Here is a 19,655-nt window from a genome sequence, read left to right on the forward strand (position 1 = left end):
TTTATTTAACTTATAATAACAAATGATGATATAATAAAAATAGAAAATCAAGATCAAAGAGCCCAAACATGCAGCATATAAGGGCTAATATAGTTGTTATAGTAGAGTTTCATATTTAAGTCACAGCTTCTTGGTAGCTGAAACAAAGAAATATAGTCATGTGTCATTTAACAATAGGGATACATTCTGAGATGCATCATTAGGAAATTTCTTCATTGCATGAACATCAGAGTGCACTTACATAAACCTGGATGGGATAGCCTACTACACACCTAGGCTATGTGGTACATAGCTGACTGCTCCTAGGCTACAAACTTGTATAGGAGGGTACTGTACTGAAATGTTTAACACAATGATAAATATTTATGTATCTAAACATAGAGAAGGTATGCTTTATGGTATTATAATCTGATGGAACCCCTGTTGTATCTACAGTCTGTCATCGCCTGAGTGTCTGTCTTTGACTATACATAATTCTTTTTTATTTTTTCTTTTGAGACGCGGTCTTGCTCTGTCACCCAGGCTGGAGTGCAGTGGTGTGATCTCGGCTCACTGAAACCTCCACCTCCTGGGTTCAAGTGATTCTCCCACCTCAGCCTCCTGAGTAACTGGGATTACAGGCGCACGCCACCATGCCTAGCTGATTCTTGTGTTTTTAGTAGAGATGGGGTTTCACCATGTTGGCCAGGTTGGTCTCGAACTCCTGACCTCGGGTGATCCACCTGCCTTGGCCTCCCAAAGTGCTGGTATTACAGGTGTGAGCCACCACTCTCAGCCTATCATTCTTTTTTTAATTTAATTTTTTATTTTTATGGGTACATAGTAGGTGTATGTAATTATAGGTTACATGAGATATGTTGATACAAGCATATAATGCATAACAATCACCATCAGGGTAAATGGGGTGCTTGTCCCCTCAACTATTTATCCTTTGTGTTACAAATAATCCAATTATACTCTTTTCGTTATTTTTAAATGTATGATTAAATTATTATTTGCTATAGTCACCCTGTTGTGCTATCAACTACTAGATTTTATACATTCTTTCTAACTATTTTTTTCATAATTGTTATTATCCAAAAGATGGAGCCTAGTATTCCTCAGGGAAAGGGTAGCTGAATTCTAAAAGAAATTTCTCAAGAGGGAATTTAAATAGGGGATTCTGGTGACAAAAATGTATGGTATCAATAAAATTTTATAGCAAAGATTGTAATAGACTTCAGTGTGCTTTTTCTAACAGCAATCTTTAATCAAAAGCAAATTAACTAACCTGAGGGCACCATGATAACCCACAATTCTGTGTGGGTCCAAGGCAATTTGGTTGAAGTTTACAGGTTTTTGTGGTCTCACTAGATCCAGGGCTAGAATTTAGAGCATCAAGAGGCATAGATGGCTCAAAAGTTCCTTGGGAAATTTCTGTTAATAGACATCTGTCTCACACGACTTTGTTAGAATATGGTTTGTAATTGTAGGCTGTGACAAGGGCTGGGAGGGTTTATATTGGAGGGCACATCTATCAGGATGTGCTAGGTGCTAATAGAGTAACAGCCCATAAATCTTAGTGGCTTAATACAACAAAATGTTATGTTCATACAAAGCCTACCAGAGGTCCATGCAACCCTTAGGGGCAGCACACTAATCTAGGCCTGCCATGGCTCCATCTTCCTATAGCTGTACCATCTGGAATACAATACGTACCTTCCGTAGTTGATGAGATGGAGGAAGAGAGAGCGTGGAATACTGCACTTCAGCTCTTCAGCGCTTCTGTCTGGAAGTAACACATCACTTCTTACTTTTCATTAGCTAAAGCAAGTCACTTGTCATGCCTAACTTCTCATGAGTAGGGAAATACATACCTGAACGTGGAAGAGAACCAGATAGCAGGGAGCACTGGTAAAGTCTACCACAGATGGGCAAGAAAGGTAATCCAAGCCAAGTGAATAAGATAGGCAGAAGAGGCAGGGTGGGATTGAGCAGAAGGGTGTATGGGGCTGCTCTGTGGCTGGCATAGGAAGGCTGAGTTGGGGCTGAGTCAGGAAAGCCCATAAGTTCCACTTGACTACACTTTGTAGGCTAGAGGGACCCTCAGAAGCTGCTCCAAGGAGATGATACTGGTTCAGCTTTCAGGGTCTTAGCTCAAGGGAGGAGCAGAAGCAGCTATCTCGGCATTTCAGTGATTCTACCCCATGCCTCTAAACAAATGTTTTTTTCATACTGAAACTAACTCCTTGTAACATTCCCTGCATTGCTAACTTATGAGGCTGCCTCCCACCTCTTATTGTGATCCAGAATGAAAACCAGGCACACTCTGCCTTTTCCAAACAGTGACTAATGGCGGGGCTTGGCCAGGCAGGCCCAGCATATTTTTCACTATGCTCTGGGCTTCCCACCAAGTCTCTCCCAGTGGCCCGGCCATAGCCATTAGAGATGACTGTGCCTAGTACTTCCTACCTCATCATCTATCACCAGCACCCCTCTCCAGCCACCTCCTTTTTAATAGGTTTAATTATTACTTCCCTTACTTCATGGCACAATTAATCTTCCCCACTGCCTCAGGATTTACAGCTGCACAGGCCCAGGGAATTTCTGAGCTATTCACCTGCAGTCTAAGTCTTTAACTATCCAAGGGAAGTGGGAAGGAGGGCTATGCATGAAGGCAGTGAATATTTGTGGGTTCCAGTGGGCTCCAGCTGGCTTCTTGTCACTGCTCATTCAGCCCAAGCCTTTGGGATGGTGGTAGGAGGGGACTGCAGAGGAACTGACTCTGCTCCCAGTCAGCATCAAAGGGAGTCTTGAGGGGTGGGGGTGAGCAATAGAACCTATTTCTCTGCATTTGGAGAAATAAATGTATAGCAAATAAATAATACATTTAGACTCTAAAATATAGTCTCTACAAAACTACTACATTTTATTTCCTCCAAAGTTGGTTTAAAAGGTAGGTAGCTTCCAATGGAGTGTGCTTGCTTGTAGGAGGGAGAGGTGGTACAGAGATTTCCCAGCCTTATAGCAGGCTCCTCAGAATTGAAACAGAAGGAAAGGGCAATGGGGATCTGGGACAGAAGTACCACTGAACTCTCAATGTCACTGAAGACATCCTAAACTGCTGTTGAAGCAAAAGAAGATAACAGGCTCGTAACTTCACTTATCCTTCAAGGAACAGGCAGAGCCTGGTGGGTTTAGTAGAAAAAGGAGACAGATGTAATTAAGTTAAAGGATGGCAGAATAGACATGCGATGGCCCAAGAGTTCTCCAGAGGTAACACCCACACAGATTACATCTGCTTCCTCCTACTACATTTCTTAATCTTTTAGGATTTTCTTGTATCTAACGTATACTTCTCTGCTCTCTAGATACACATTTAGCTAGGGCATCAATCTGTTCATATGCAGCTGCTAAGAGCTTGGTTTGCCACAGCAGTATACTAGTGTTAATAAAGAAGAAATTGGCACATGATGCAAATATTTGTGTGTGTGGTGAGGGAAAAGAAATGGGCACAGAATCATGTCTGTCTTTACTGGAAGACATTTCCAGATGAGGGGAGAAGGTAAAAGAGTGTGGACTAAGCTGGGTATGGTGGTGTGTGCCTATAGTCCCAGCTACTTGGGAGACTGAGGTGGGAGGATCGCTTAAGCCCGGGAGGTCAAGGCTGTAATGAGCTGTGATTGTGCCACTGGACTTCAGCCCGGGTCACAGACTGGAGTACAAGACTCTGTCTCTTAAAAAAAAAAAAAAAAAAAAGCATGGAGCATGGACTTCTGAGTCAGAAAAACCTGAGTGTTAGTACCAATCCTGCCACTTAGAGCCGTGTGGGCCTGAGTAAGCTCTTGAACCTTTTGGGGCTCTGAGACCACAGTATCAACCTTGTTTGGGGGCATGAATGAGATCATGGAGTAGAGAGCCAGGCACAGAGAGGTTCTCAAGAAAAGCTTACCTATCAGGAAGTTGCTTGTAGCTGAAGTCAAATGATACATATTTTTGGAATTACCTGCATTTAAAAATATCTGTATTAACCTGGCATGTTGGCTTACCCCTGCAATTCCAGGGCTTTAGGAGGCCAAGGCAGGAAGATAACTTGAGCCCAAGAGTTTGAGACTAGCCTGGGCAACATAGTGAGATCCCATGTCTACAAAAATTAATTAATTAAAAATTAGCCAGACACAGTGGTGCACACCTGAGTCCCAGCTACATGGGATGCTGAGGCAGGAGGATCTCTTAAGCCTGGGCGATTGAGGCTGCAGTGAGCCATGATCATGCCACTGCACTTCAGCCTAGGTGACAGAACGAGACCCTGTCTCAAAAAAAAAAAAAAACTACACCTTTGTTGTCCATCACTGGCAAAAGTAATGGAGATTTGTCTCCAGGTGCATATTAATAAATAGTCATCTGCAAGTGTGTTAGATAAGACATCCAATTGGTTGCACTTCTAACACAGAGCACTTTGCTCTCATGCCTTTGATTCTAGCCATCTGTTTACTAACCAGGTCTGTCACCTCCTCCTTACTCTCAACTTTGCAGTATTTTAAGTACAATGTAGAAGAACTTATATGTGAAAACTTGAGAAGGAGAGGGTTCAGGGAACCTAAAGATATCTAGGGTTGGAATTATGGGTCCTGTAGAAAACCTGGGACCACTTCTCCCAATGAGGAGGAGGATCAGGAGGAACAGTTGGGAGTACACAGCACTTTTTCTGTGAAGCAGGTTTTCTCAGCCATTTTAGCCATTTATCAGCCATTTGGCTCTTTGATAGACAAAATATCAACCTATCCTTTAAGATCATTTGAAATGAAATTAAGGCAATAGGACAAAGTGCTATGTAGTTTTCAGTCTCTACATGTTCTTCTCCCAGCCTGGAAAAGGATGTGGAGGCTGGTACAGCTACAGAGGCTGGTGACCAACCCAATTTCTTTCTATTGTGGTCCCAGAGACAGAAAAGTGGACTTAAACATCCACGTCAGGACTTAACTGCAAGGAACAGTTTCCTGATCAAAAAAGGTTATAGAAGAATATATGCAGTGCAAACTTTTTTGTATACCTTTATTATTTAATTTTCCATTATTGAAATGTTCATGAACACACAGGTAGAGAAAATGGTATAATGAACTCCCACATACTCATAACCCAGTTATCAACATTTTGCTAATCTTGTTTCATCTGTTTTCATAAACACACAATTTTTTTTTTTTTGAGGTGGTCTCACTCTGTTGCCCAGGCTGGAGTGCAGTGGCACGATCTCCACTCACTGCAAGCTCTGCCCCCTGGGTTCATGCCATTCTCCTGCCTCCCACGCCTCCTGAGTAGCTGGGACTACAGGTGCCCGCCACCACGCCCGGCTAATTTTTTTGTATTTTTAGTAGAGACAGGGTTTCACCATGTTCGCCAGGATGGTCTCGATCTCCTAACCTCGTGATCCGCCTGCCTTGGCCTCCCAAAGTGCTGGGATTACCAGGCGTGAGCCACTGCGCCCGGCCCACACACACAATTTTTAAAGCAAATCGTAGACACCATGTCGTTTCATGTGTAAATGCTTCTATAAATATTTCTAACGGAAGAGAACTTTATAAAGCATAGCCACTGTCCTATGTCACACCTAGCAAGACTAATAGGAGTTACTTCATGTCTCCAGCTTGTCCTGAAAGCAGATGGGCTGGTCCTGCTGAGGGCAGTGGGTCTGAGAGTCCTTGCCTCAGTTCTGCCACTAACTCACTTCCTCTCACTAGGCCCTGGTCATATCATTCAGAAAGTGAACCCATGGGAGGGCCTTTTCCAGTTCCCAAATTTTATGTTGCCTCTGGAAATAGATGGTGATTTAAGTAGGATGGAGCAGAAAACAATTTGTTTGAAAGTAGAGGAAAACAATAGATCAACTCTTAAAACCCCATTTGGGTTGTGCACTATTAATAATCATGACTGTAATGTTATCAGTACACGAGAAGACTACTTTCATTGTTTGTGGCAGTACACTGAGGCACCTACCTCCACAAAATTATTAAGAGAAAAGACAGCCGGAACTGCATTCTATGTTTAGTAGTTTTTCTGCTTGGCTTGTGCAGTTCACACCTCTGTTAATCTTTGCTGGTAATGGCTAATAAAAGCAAAATGTATTGAGCACTTACTATGTCTGAGGCACTTAGGCCAGCCTCTGCTGAGCATGATTGCATTGGCCCTCACAACAGCCCTTTGAAGTAGGTGGTATTATTCCCATGGCAGTGACCATTCTCGACCCATAGGTGGAGACCTGCTGTGACGATGTATAAATTCATAACGATGTGTCCTTCCTCCACACACCCTCGTGAGAACTCGGCTTTGTGAGGATCTTCTGCCCCACTAATCTTCATTTAATTCCCCTCCCTGCAGCATGTTGTCACCTAGCACACCCCTGCTGACAGGCCCTCTGTAAGTCTTCATCTGAATGACGGCCCTGGAAAATCAAGCTGTGGTCTCGAAAGGGAAGGAGGATCTGCAGATTATCTCCTCAGCATGTGCAGTCACTCTGCTGGCAGCTCTTGGGCCGCTTTTATGTTGCCTCAACAAAGAGAAAGGCTGCCAAGAGTGTGTCATGTTCCATTCAGAATTCCCCACGCTGGCAGTGGCTGGGACAGTAGAGACACAGGGAGAATGAACAATTCCCAGCTCAGCCCCATCCATCTCTTCTTACTCTTGTCTGTGTGAGGAAGCCTTTGAGAGTCTTCTTATGATTCTTTATAGGCCCTTGGAAAAGTAAGATAAGGAGGACAGGAGGAGAACAGGAGAATGCAGAGGGAAGCTGGCTGGAGATCAGATCATTTTGCCATAACCAGCAGGCAATTTCTTTCACAGATCATTGAACCCTAGGTAGCCATTATCGTCCCAACTGCTCACTATTAACTAGCCCAGACTCTTAAGGTCATGAGAGTCAGAGAAATAGAATTCCTTTCCTTTTTCTCACTCTCTAAATACTGGTCATACTATGTTTAGATACCATGTTTTAGTTTACAAAGTATATTGATACATACTATTATGTTTCTCATGCCATTGTCTTTGAAATGATTATAATCTGACCTTATTAGTGAGAAAACAAAAATTGCCGACATATTTTCAATTTAAGAAAATAACAAAGGCTTGGCCGGGCGCGGTGGGTCAAGCCTGTAATCCCAGCACTTTGGGAGGCCGAGACGGGCGGATCACGAGGTCAGAAGATCGAGACCATCCTGGCTAACACGGTGAAACCCCGTCTCTACTAAAACTACAAAAAAACTAGCCGGGCGAGGTGGCGGGCGCCTGTAGTCCCAGCTACTCGGGAGGCTGAGGCAGGAGAATAGCATGAACCCGGGAGGTGGAGCTTGCAGTGAGCTGAGATCCGGCCACTGCACTCCAGCCTGGACGACAGAGCGAGACTCCGTCTCAAAAAAAAAAAAAAAAAAAAAAGAAAATAACAAAGGCTCAGAGGTATTGAGTGTCTCAAAGACACTCAGCTGAATAAGGTGGGAGCCAGGCTTGTAAACAGGACTTCTGGCATAGAGTCCTGTGCGTTTTCTATTATATTGTGCCTTTCTGATGTTTAGCCAGTTTCCTGTAGGATGAGGTAAGTCCCACCCTGCAGGAGAGTGGGGAGCTTCCAAGGAGACCTGTCTTTGGTGGTGATGGGCCATATATGAAAACCAAGCTTCCTCCAATTGCCTGCTAGGTCTCTCGCCACTTGCTTCCTCTTACTATCATCTTAGCAAACAAGTGATAATATTGGCTTAAGAAAATCATTGCAATAAAATCCAAAAGCTGTGAGGGAAAAAAAAATGTCACTGCAAAGGCATCATTGTGGGAGAAAGTGCTCCAAGGGAGATTCCGGCACTCCTACTGCCCTCCCTAACTCTGGCTCTGTTTGTAACTATTGACTCATGGCTGGACAGATATTTTGACCCTAATTGAAAAAAATACAGAAACTGAGGAGAGAGGAAGTAAATAAGGAGTAGGGAGAAATGTGAAAAAAAAAATTCTTCTGAGGATACCTGGAAATTCGAAATGTGAAATTTTTCTCTTTAGATAAAAGTGGTTTAGGACTACATGTTAAATTAGGTCTTTAGAACTGAAATATTTCTGTCACTAATAATTTTTCAGCATTAAAAGGGTTCTAGGTGATGCTAAGGTATTATTTCCTCTCAGGAAACTTAGATTTTCTAACCTTGAGACAGATTCGGAAAAGCTCTGATCCTTCCAGCAAGGATCCTGGTGACATCTCTAACCCAGGGAAGTGACCAGACTCAGTCCCCAGGAATGTTACTTTCTTATTGGATTGGAGTCCAAAAATACTGTTTTTAAACCAAGGGTTATATGTTCATCATAGAAAAAAAATTAAAATACATATAAGTAAAAAACAAAAGAAAAAAACTCTTACAATTCTACCACCCAAATATTACTACTCTTAACCTTTAAATACATTTTATGCTATATGTGTTTAAATGTAAACATGTATGTCTATACACAGTGCTACTAAAGCATGCATTAAAATGTACTGTTTTGTGATCATATATCCTCTTAATATATTGTAAATTTCTTCCTATGTCAATAAACTTCACTTTTTTTTTTTTTTTTTTAAAGACAAGGTCTCACTCTGTCACTAAGGCTGGAGAGCAGTGGTGCGATCATGGCCTACTGCAGCCTTGAACTTCTGAGCCCAAGTGATCCTCGTACCTCAGCCTCCAAAGTAGCTGGGACTACAGGCTCACACCACCATGCCCAGCTAATTTTTTAATTTTTGGTAGAGACAGGGTCTTGCTATGTTACCCAAGCTTGTCTTGAACTCCTAAGCTCAAGCGATCCTCTTGTCTCAGCCTTCCAAAGTGCTGGCTTATAGGTGTGAGCCACCACACCCAGCCCCTCACCATTTTTAATGTCGCCATGTTTATTCCATTGTATAAATGTACCATGATTCGTTTAGTTATTTTTAAATTATGAAATATTTTACTCATAAAAAATATACAGAAGAATTACCATGGCTTATTTAATTTCCAGCACCTCAAGAATCTCCTTTCCTAGAAGGGAATAATTTCAATAACTAATATTGCAGTTTCACTCTGTAGTTTTACAGTGCTCTTGCACATACATTATTTCGTTTGATCCTCACTGTCACCTCCTAAGGTTGGTATTATGTTCATTATTTTTCTCATTTTATAGATGAACTACATAAAACTCAAAAAGACTAAATGATTTACCCTAAGTCCAGTTAAGTCAAAGAGATGGCTGGGTCCTAGGACTAGATGTGACTCTTGTGGCAGGGCAGATCTCCACAGCATGCAAGGGAGGAGTCAGGACCAGCAGAGTAGCCCCCACAGACTCACCCTGCACTGCACCCCCAGCTCCTGCCCTGCCCTGACTTCAGCCTTGATCATGCGTACTTCTGCCTTTTGACCCAGTGTGCTCTCTGGGGGCAGAGGCTTCTGTCTTCATTCTTCTCTCTACCCCTGCTGCCCACCACAAATTCTGATACAATAAATGCCCAGCTAATGTCTGCTGGATAAGTGAATGAATGAATAAAGAGTGTCAGAGAGAGACACAAATTGTGGAGGCTAGGTGTTCACAGCTTTCTTGCTTAAAGCCTCTGTTTTTAGTTCAGACGTTTAACAGAACACATTTGCATTTTGACTTTTGGGGCTTCTGTAGGTTTTAGTCACCACTGGAAAGCTCACACACTGATGCATGGAAAAGCATGTTCAAAACCAAAGGCAAGGAGAAACCTGTTTGCATACTAGCTTCTTTCCACCTTTTCTAGTGGTGGCCCTCACTCTAGCCCCAACTGGAATGGACCAAGCTCTCCTTAAAGCCAGCTCCCAAGTTACCATTATGTTATCCCTCATTTGAAACTACTTTATATTTATGATATGTATGATATAACTCATTTTTAACTGCTTGTTAATACCTTAGCTTAGCAGCTATAATATGGTTCATGAGATTTGTTTGGAGCACTGTTATTGTTGATTATAAAAGCAGTATAGCAGAATTATAAGAGCTTTTAGAACAAAAATTACTGAAATTCCACTACCTAACAAGGCAACTATTTTTCTTTTTGTATAACCCCGTCAAGAGTTTGTCCATGCGTATGGACGTACTTATTTTCCTAGTTATTATCATGGGAGCTTGCAGCATTTTTTCCTGATTTTTCCACTTAATATGATTACAAGAACATTGTTTCCCTATTTTTCAGTATAGACTTCATAATTATCTTTTTAACGACTGCATAATCCTCTATTGAGTTGATATACCAAAATGTACTTATACAATCCCCCAGTGTTTCACATTTAAGATGTTTCTGATTTTCCAGTAGTCTATAGTGCCACACTGAAGGTTGTTACGAGTATTGTTATGCAATCTTTTGTGTTTGTCAGATTATTTTCTTAGGATACTTTCCCTTGAGTAAGATTGCTGGGTCAGAGTAGGAGCACATTTGTGGTTCTTGCCAGGCTGCTTGTGCAAAAAGGTTGTTCCAGTTTATGTCCCTAGCAGTTGGTATGTTTACCAATTTTAAGACAATCTCATCAGTGTAGGAATTGTGGCTAATTTTTTTGTTTGCTCATTTAGCTGAAGTAAAATGGTACTTCAGGGTTGCTTTATTTTTGCATTTCATTGATTATTAAAGGAAATTAGCATTTTCCCCTGTGGTTACTCTTTGTATTTCTTTGGATGTGAGTTGTCTGCTAACATTTACAGGTCTTTGCCTATTTTAGTAAATTGGGATCTTCATTTTTTAAAAATCAAACCAAGTAAACTCTTCACACACAGTGGCTATTGAACTTTTTCATTTATGTTTAATATATTTTCCCATATTGTTTTGCCTCTTCATTTTAGATATGTATTTGTAGTACAAACATTCTTATTTTTGTAATAAAATCTGTAAATGTTTTTTTCTGTTGCTTTGAAACTTAAGCTATCCTCCCTCTGGAGAGCTAATAAATATTTAATTCTACCTTCTGTTATTTTAAATGTTTTAATTCATCTGGATTGCGTTTTACTATAAATTGAGATGCAAATTAAATTTCTTTCTACATTGCAAATCAGTTATTTCAGTCTTAGTCTGTTCTTTTATTCTCTTTCTCAGGAATCATACACCAGATGAAAGGTGATTATGACACTGCACTGAAACTCCACAAGACCCACCTGTGCATCGCCCAGGAGCTGAGTGATTATGCTGCCCAGGGCCGTGCCTATGGGAATATGGGCAACGCCTACAATGCCCTGGGCATGTACGACCAGGCGGTCAAATACCATCGGCAGGAGCTGCAGATCTCCATGGAAGTGAATGACCGTGCCTCACAGGCTTCCACACATGGGAACCTTGCCGTGGCCTACCAGGCCCTGGGTGCCCATGACCGGGCCCTGCAACACTATCAGAACCACTTGAACATTGCCCGGGAGCTACGAGACATCCAGAGCGAGGCCCGGGCCCTCAGCAACCTGGGCAATTTCCACTGCTCTCGGGGAGAGTATGTCCAGGCTGCCCCCTATTATGAACAGTACCTCCGGCTTGCTCCCGACCTTCAAGACATGGAAGGAGAAGGGAAGGTCTGCCACAATCTTGGCTATGCCCATTACTGCCTTGGAAATTATCAGGAGGCAGTGAAGTACTACGAACAGGATCTGGCACTGGCCAAAGACCTTCATGACAAGTTGAGCCAAGCAAAAGCCTACTGCAACTTGGGCCTAGCGTTCAAGGCTCTGCTGAATTTCAGTAAAGCTGAAGAATGTCAGAAATACCTACTGTCCCTAGCCCAGTCTCTGAATAATTCCCAGGCTAAATTTCGAGCCCTAGGGAACCTGGGCGATATATTCATCTGTAAAAAAGATATAAATGGTGCAATAAAATTCTACGAGCAACAGCTGGGCTTAGCTCACCAGGTAAAGGACAGAAGATTAGAAGCCAGTGCATATGCAGCCCTCGGCACTGCATACCGAATGATCCAGAAGTATGACAAGGCCCTGGGTTATCACACACAGGAACTGGAGGTATATCAGGAGCTGAGCGACTTGCCAGGGGAGTGCAGAGCTCATGGGCACCTGGCTGCTGTCTACATGGCCCTTGGGAAATACACAATGGCATTCAAGTGTTATGAAGAGCAACTGGATCTAGGGCAAAAGCTGAAGGATCCAAGTCTGGAAGCCCAGGTCTATGGCAACATGGGCATCACAAAGATGAACATGAATGTGATGGAAGAAGCCATTGGTTACTTTGAGCAGCAATTGGCCATGCTGCAGCAGCTAAGTGGAAATGAGTCTGTGCTCGACAGGGGCCGGGCCTATGGCAACCTGGGGGATTGCTACGAAGCCCTGGGTGACTATGAGGAAGCTATCAAATACTATGAACAATATTTATCTGTGGCGCAGAGTCTGAATCGCATGCAAGACCAAGCCAAGGCTTACCGGGGCCTGGGAAATGGACACAGGTAAAAATGACCAGGGACAATTGTGGTTTATAGTTCTGCAAAAAAGAGCATTTGTGACAGTAATGGCAACTTCATGTCTGCATGGCAGTTTGTTAACTACAAACATTTTCTTACATATCTCGTCTGATTCCTCCAATAACTATTTGAATTAAGTAGTTGATGTTGTTACCCTTATGCTATGGATGAAGAAACTAAAGTCCAGAGAAATTGAGTTAATACCTAAGATTTGCAGCTTAAAAAGGACAGCTGAGAGTTGAACCCAGGGCTCTGTGACTCCAAATGCAGTGCCTTTTGACTACATTAGAATGAGAAGGATAATAGAGATTGGGAAGGTGAAGGAATCACTTTCCCTGATCTTTTCTGAATACCTCCCACATTATATGAATGTGTTTATTAATACAACATCTGCATCTAACAATTATTTAGACCCCATTGTGTTGCTTCTCAGAAAAGCCACCTGATAATAGGAGAATGCATAAATATACTATGTTACATGCATCATCTATGCAAGGTCCCTTGCACAGATATCTTAATAGTTATAGCAGTTTTGTATTACTCTACATCTATTATCATCTGCTGTGGGATGTGGGATTTATTATCACCAGAATCGGAGGCTCAGGGGAACTAGTTCCCGTGCCCCACACAAATGGTTTGGTCATGCTCTTTCCACTCTTATCGTGTCTTCTCTTAGCAGCACAAAAAGACACACTGTTGGTCAAGGTGATACTTTCTCCTAAATGTGGGGAACCCAAGAAGGTGCCTGTGTCTGCAGAATATATGGCCCCACCAGAGAGGCAGGGGATTAGGGCTTCTGGAGTGGAGGAAGGGCAAGGGTCAAACTAAATCTTCACCCACAGAGTGCTCTGAGAAGCTCAGGGTGAAAGATTTATAGCCACTGTAAAGTGATTTCAAAAACATAGTCTAAGCAGTAGTGGAAATTGGGAGGCCTGAAGAACCAAACAGTTCACTTGCTATCATTGTGCCTATTAATATATTTTATGTTTCCTCTGGGGTGTATATCCCATTGAATCTCAAGCTCTTGGGAAGGTCACTAAGGGATGACTTTTGAATTGCTTTCCAGATTATGAAATTCCTCTGCATCTCACTCTAAGGGCACATGATAGATTTTAGCTAGAAGAGGAGTTAAGAGCTTCTATAGTAAGTGACAGTGACAAATGCTTTTCATTTTCTCAGGGGCTTTAGCATGTCTGCACCTGCACGAAATAATATCATTGCTTTTCTGTCTACATCCCCACAGGGCAATGGGGAGCTTGCAGCAAGCCCTCGTATGCTTTGAAAAGAGGCTCGTGGTTGCCCATGAGCTCGGGGAGGCCTTCAATAAAGCCCAGGCCTATGGAGAACTGGGAAGTCTGCACAGCCAATTAGGGAATTACGAACAAGCCATTTCCTGCCTTGAACGCCAGCTGAACATTGCTAGAGATATGAAAGACCGAGCCCTGGAGAGTGACGCAGCCTGTGGCCTGGGGGGCGTTTACCAGCAGATGGGGGAGTATGACACAGCCCTGCAGTACCACCAGCTTGATCTACAGATAGCAGAGGAAACCAACAACCCCACATGCCAGGGCCGAGCCTATGGGAACCTGGGCCTGACTTATGAATCCCTGGGCACCTTCGAGAGGGCTGTGGTCTATCAAGAACAGCACTTGAGCATTGCTGCACAGATGAATGACTTGGCGGCCAAGACAGTGTCATATAGTAGCCTTGGAAGGACCCATCATGCCTTGCAGAACTATTCCCAAGCAGTCATGTACTTACAGGAAGGTAGGTGAAAAGGCCCATTGTGTTCTCTTGGCCTACTTGAAGTCAAGTTCAGAGTCAGAACTCAAGACTCAGAGGGAAGTATGCACAGTTTGAGTGGCCACTTCTGTGTGGAGTAAGGGTCTCAGAGGCCACATTGTCAGTTCAACTCCAGAATCACAGAGTCCCCACCAGGTGTCCCTTGATAGTACTAAGGTGTTTCATTGTCCATAGCACCTTGCCCTGCTCTCTCAGACCCAGATTGTCTTATTCTCTCAGTGACAGCATCTACTGCTCGCCAGCTGCCCAAGGAGCTGAGACCCTCCTTGCTTTTCAGAACATGTTCTCACACAGATGAATCAAGTAAGATGTAATCCTAAAAAATTATAAGGGTTTCAATCAGAAGAAAATGTCCATCTGCTCCAAGCTCTGTTGTCCCTCTAGAGAATATCTAAACTAACCATGTTAAAACTTTATAGAAGTCAGTTCTGACATGGCAGCTGAGGTCTAATCCAGAAGTGTCAGTCTGAGGGGCACTCAAGCAGTAAACCAGGCTTCCTTCCCAGCATTTGTCACCTACAGTACTTGGGTTGGTGCCACAGTAGGGTCTTGTTCCAGGCAGGCCTAGAAACTGAAGGCTGCACAGTTTCACCTTGGATCCTTCCTTCCTCCGAAAGCAGAAGTCGCACAGCAATGTGTTTGCCCTCCACCTCTTTACATTGAGATGGGGCTTTCTGCTCTTAAAAGTCCTTCCCCTTACACAGGCATATTGGATCCTCTCATCCTAGAAGGGAAAAAGGGCAGATAGCTCACTGGTTAAAGGAATGGTTACTGATTTCAAGCAAAAACTCTCATTTCCATGGGGCTTTGCACATAAAGTTTGTTTAATCTGATTCAGTTCTCACGATAGTCTTGTGAGGTATATCTTTTTATTCCCATTTTTGCCGTTGAATCACCTGAGGCTCAGAGAAGTACAGTGATTCAATCCTCATCATGTGGTCAGTTAGTCAAGGAGTAGGGCCCAGCCCAAGTTTTCCAACCCAGAAACCACACAAGATCCTCTCTGAAGTTGTTTCTAACTTTACAATTGCAGAGTAGGGTTGGGCATCCTATCCCCTTTTACTCCCGAGCCCCTACTGGGAAACCAGGAGAGAGATAAGCAGCAAGCAAAGAGGAGAATGGGTGAAGAGCTGATGATTCGCTGGTCTCCTTGCAACAGACCAGGGACTGCGCTGGCCTGCAGTCTGAGAGGTTACAGAGAGTCTGGAAGCCACTTCCCAGACCTTATCTAGCTCCCCTTCTGTCCACATGGGGCTCTGCCTGAATGCATTAAATGAGAATGTTGGCTTCTAATTTCCTGAAACGTGACTGTGGTAAAATTCCAACAGACGAGGAGTAATTTTCATTTGAATTTGTAAAAACTATTAAATTCAGTCATATGACAACTTTTCAGCTGTGTTCTTTTGTACTTCCTGAAATACTATTTTCATGAAACAGCTGGTTTGCCTGAGACATTGCAATGCAATTCTATATTTGTGGAAAACTCTCAAGTTCATTTTTGTTGTTTCTTGTAATTTTTTAAGTCTTGCAGAGATCTAAAAACTCTAATTTGTAGCACCTCTACGGTGTCTGTCTTGTGGATGTGTCCACTAGAGAGCCTGCAGCCGATGACTTTCCTCGTGGGCCAAACCAGAGTGCCTCTTCTCATGAGTGCAGGACACCTAGACAGTGCTTTCCAAACGCTCTGAGATAGGTCTGCAGCCTCTGGCAAGGAGGGACTAGTTTATCTGGAAGCCACCCCAAGGTTCCCTCTCCCTTGGCTTTGGAGGCTGTGGAGCCTTATAGATCAATATCACCCTGCTTCAGTGCAATAGATTCTCACAGGTAGGGCTTGGTCTGAGTCTTTTGAACAAGCTTTCCAGGTGCTGTGGAGGGAGACACCTCTGGATAAAACCACTGGTCTCACTCAGCCCTTCCTCTTCTTGCAAATGAAGAAAGGGAGCATGGATCAATTTGGTGACTTACCTGGGACCAGTCCCTGACAAATTATAGGTTCTAGGAGACCTGGATGGGTGTCAGGTTCCTAAGAGGCAGAAGCAGAGAGAAGCTGCGGCAGGACAGATACCATGTCTATCCAGTGGGCTTTTAACTCTTCATTGTTGAACCTCAGCTAGAGTCCTACATGCTGAGGATATAGCAGGAACAAAGCACAGTCCCTGTTCTCACAGAACATGGCTTCTAAGCAGGAATTGTCTCAATGAATTTTACTTCTGACTCATAGATCTTGACCTAGAAGGGACATCTGTATTGAAGAATTAATGTGGTTAGCTTATTGAAGATTTAAACAATCAGTATCCTTCTGGTTTTCTCCCAAGAACCATCTTCTTTCCTATGTTTTTCTATTCTGTGAGGTGTTTAAATATGTGAATTATTTACAAATATTTTTGTTATCCAATAATATGATTTAAACTTAAAGTGTTGTTTCTAAGTTTTCTGAGTTATGAGCATTTTGAAATGTATATTTATGACCTTGAACCTGAGTGTCACTTTTCTTACCCTTTCAACAGACTCAATTCCTTTTCAAAAGTCTGAAATTGCACAGGCCCAGCATGATCAGAGGCAGGCTTCCATCTACCCTGAATTAGATTAGAAGAAGGAAGTCCTTCCTTTGTATGTGCAGTTGTACGGTGGGAGCCTTCATGCTGTCTCTGCACAGGCTAGCTTCTATGTACAGTGAGCAGGGTAATGAGGGCAAAGTGATGCTGAGAACTGCCTAGTGACCAATACAATAAATGGTTGCCTTCAGATTTGACTCTCACAAAGCTCTGGAGGTTGCTGGTGTCCTGAAACCCCGAAGCTTGCTGTGGGTAAGTGACCCAAACTGCAGGTGCCTACCTGAAGGCTATTAAAATGAGGATGGTCTCATTTAAGGTTTTTGCCTTACAATAGCACTGGTTTTGCAACCCTGCTGAGGCACATCAAAGTCTTAAACTGAAAGGGAAAACAGATTAGACATGAAATGTGTCAGTAACATCAGTAACAAAAGGCAGGGTCAGGCTGTGTTCATATTCTGCTTTCAGGAGAACATTGTATGTGTCTTCTATTAATGCTCATTGGATGCTGTGCACGTGAGAAAGGAAAAATACTCTTTTGCCTTCTATATTTAACTATCAGGAAGAGCTTTGCCAGCCAAAGAATCAGGTTAGATAAGTTTATCAGCCAGGAGTTTTCCTTTGCAAAGCTGTGGATTTCAAATTTAGGAAGGTGACCAGATTAAGTTTCACTTTAGTGTTTTAGTGTTTCTGCCTGCCCAGCAAACCTGTCTCCTGCTGATAGCCATCACCTGAGCTCTTGCCAAGGCATCCTGGAAATCCTGGGAAATCCTGGAAATGTTGCTACCAACACAGAATTTGAAGAGAAGGCTTATTCTACCTTGGCTGATTCAGCTCTTATCCTCATTTTATCCAGCTGTGTTGTTAGTATTCTTTTTTTTTTTTTTTTAAGAGATGGGTCTCACTAAGTTGCCCAGGCTAGATTCTTACTCCTGGGCTTAAGCAGTCCTCCTGCCTCAGTCTCCTGAGTAGCTCTTGTTAACATTCTTTTATAGACACCTGAAGCAAAATTGGGTGGGAGCAGTGGCTATCCCAGCACTTTAGGAGGCCAGGGTGGGTGACTCACTTGAGGTAGGTGGATCAGGAACTGGATACCAGCCTGGGCAACATGGTGAAACCCCATCCCTACCAAAAAATACAAAAGCCAGCCGGGTTGTGGTGGCCTGTGCCTGTAGTCCCAGGTACTCTGGAGGCTGACTGAGGTGGATCACCTGAGCCTGGGGAGGTCAAGGCTGCAGTGAGCCGCCATTGCACTCCAGTCTGGGGAACAGAGTGAGACCCTGTCTCAAAACAAAAACACAAAAGTAAAATGACCCTCCAGGACTCCTTAGGATAGTGGAATTATCCGTCTTCTATGTTTCCTTAAATTTCTCTATCTGGTTTCAGGTTTAAGGTTAGCTGAGCAACTGGGCCGGAGAGAAGATGAGGCAAAAATTCGCCATGGCCTTGGCCTCTCCCTTTGGGCTAGTGGAAACTTGGAGGAGGCCCAACACCAGGTAAGCAGAACCCCTGACTGAAGTAGATTTTTTGTTTCCAGAAGCATGGGAGACCTTAGGATTACTATCCTAGTAGTGATGGCATTTACAAGAGGCACTGACTTCTACCCTTGGGCTAAGGTGTGTGATTTCCAGCCTGTACTAGCCCAAAAGTATTTGAATAATCAGTAAAGATTTTTGCTCACTCATGTGATAGATTTCTCAATAATTTCTTAAGAATTCTTGTATTAAGTGCTATTGCTCCCCATTAAACATTAATATGAAATTCATTTCATGACAGAAGGAAAACAAGAATTCATAATTAAATTTCATGTTTCTAGATATATTAATAGATATAACTTCTCTCTTTCCCTCTTTTACAATAAGGCCATATTTCTGCATATATTCAAGTAGTTGAAGGAAAGTCCCTTGTCATGCTGGCCCTGGAGAGTAGAAAGATCCCTTGAGTTATGGGCCTCCTCTGTTAGGTTGGAGGAGTAGTGAGATGGCTGCATCTAAGATCACACGCTCATCCAGATAGCGAGCATGTGAGTGGTGACTGCAGAGGACATTGTGTTAGGCAGAGAGGAACAAGGATAAGGACATCGAGACTCCTATCCAGAGGTGCTCACTAGAGTTGAAGAGATGTGACTGAATTTGCACCATAGCATTCTAGAATGTTAGGGTATTTTACTGTACTTTGAAAATGATTAAAGGCAATGGAAAGGATTAATTCTCTAATTTCCTGGTTATAAAAAGTAAACCTGTGTTGATCTTGTGATTTGCAGTTTTCAAAGTACTTATTATAGCTCAATGAATTTGATCCTTAAAATAACCCTGTGAGGTAGAAACTATCCTCTTTGTAGAGAGGAAGAAATTGAGTCTCTGAGTCTTGCCAAAAGTCACACAGCCAATTAGTGGCAGAGTTAGGAACATATTCTCTTACCGCTCTCTGGGTCTATGTCTCTTAGTCTTAGAATTCTGTACTTGATCTTAGCCAAAAGGCTGAGAAGCAAGTAGTCTTAGAATTCTGCTTTTTAAGTTTGGATAAATTTAAAATTTGATACTGAGTTTCCAGCATATAAATATCAGAGTCATCTTAGTGTGGCATGAGGGAAAAAAAAAAAAAAAGAAAATATCAGAGTCAGAAAAGTCTATAGCCTCACTGATGGAGAAGCCTGTTAGAGCATCAGGACAGTGACTCCATTCGGAATAGCAATTATCTGGTCCTCAGAGTGTCTATGTGAGTGGGCATGGCTCCTTGAAGAGCTTGCCCAGTGATGATCTGACCCTGGGGCACTGAACCATCTGCAAAGAGCTATCATCCTTCAGAGAGTGTGGCGCTCTCTTCCCCTCAGGCTTGTCCATTTCCAGCATGCCTCCACCATACCTGTTCTCACTCC

General features: G+C 42.9%; 1 protein-coding gene across 5 annotated transcripts in view; it reads left to right on the plus strand.

Moving 5' to 3' along the window:
- The window catches only part of TTC28 (tetratricopeptide repeat domain 28), a 711,882-nt gene that overhangs the window by 580,806 nt on the left and 111,421 nt on the right, over window positions 1-19,655 (plus strand). For all 5 annotated transcript variants that reach the window (XM_073006849.1, XM_073006850.1, XM_073006851.1 and 2 more), the window contains 3 exons: window positions 11,066-12,407; window positions 13,666-14,189; window positions 18,164-18,273. In XM_073006849.1, the coding sequence (XP_072862950.1) occupies window positions 11,066-12,407; window positions 13,666-14,189; window positions 18,164-18,273 (1,976 nt within the window). The remainder of the gene's footprint in view (window positions 1-11,065; window positions 12,408-13,665; window positions 14,190-18,163; window positions 18,274-19,655) is intronic.

Source organism: Chlorocebus sabaeus, chromosome 19 (assembly GCF_047675955.1).
Source record: "Chlorocebus sabaeus isolate Y175 chromosome 19, mChlSab1.0.hap1, whole genome shotgun sequence".
Lineage (NCBI taxonomy): Eukaryota > Metazoa > Chordata > Mammalia > Primates > Cercopithecidae > Chlorocebus > Chlorocebus sabaeus.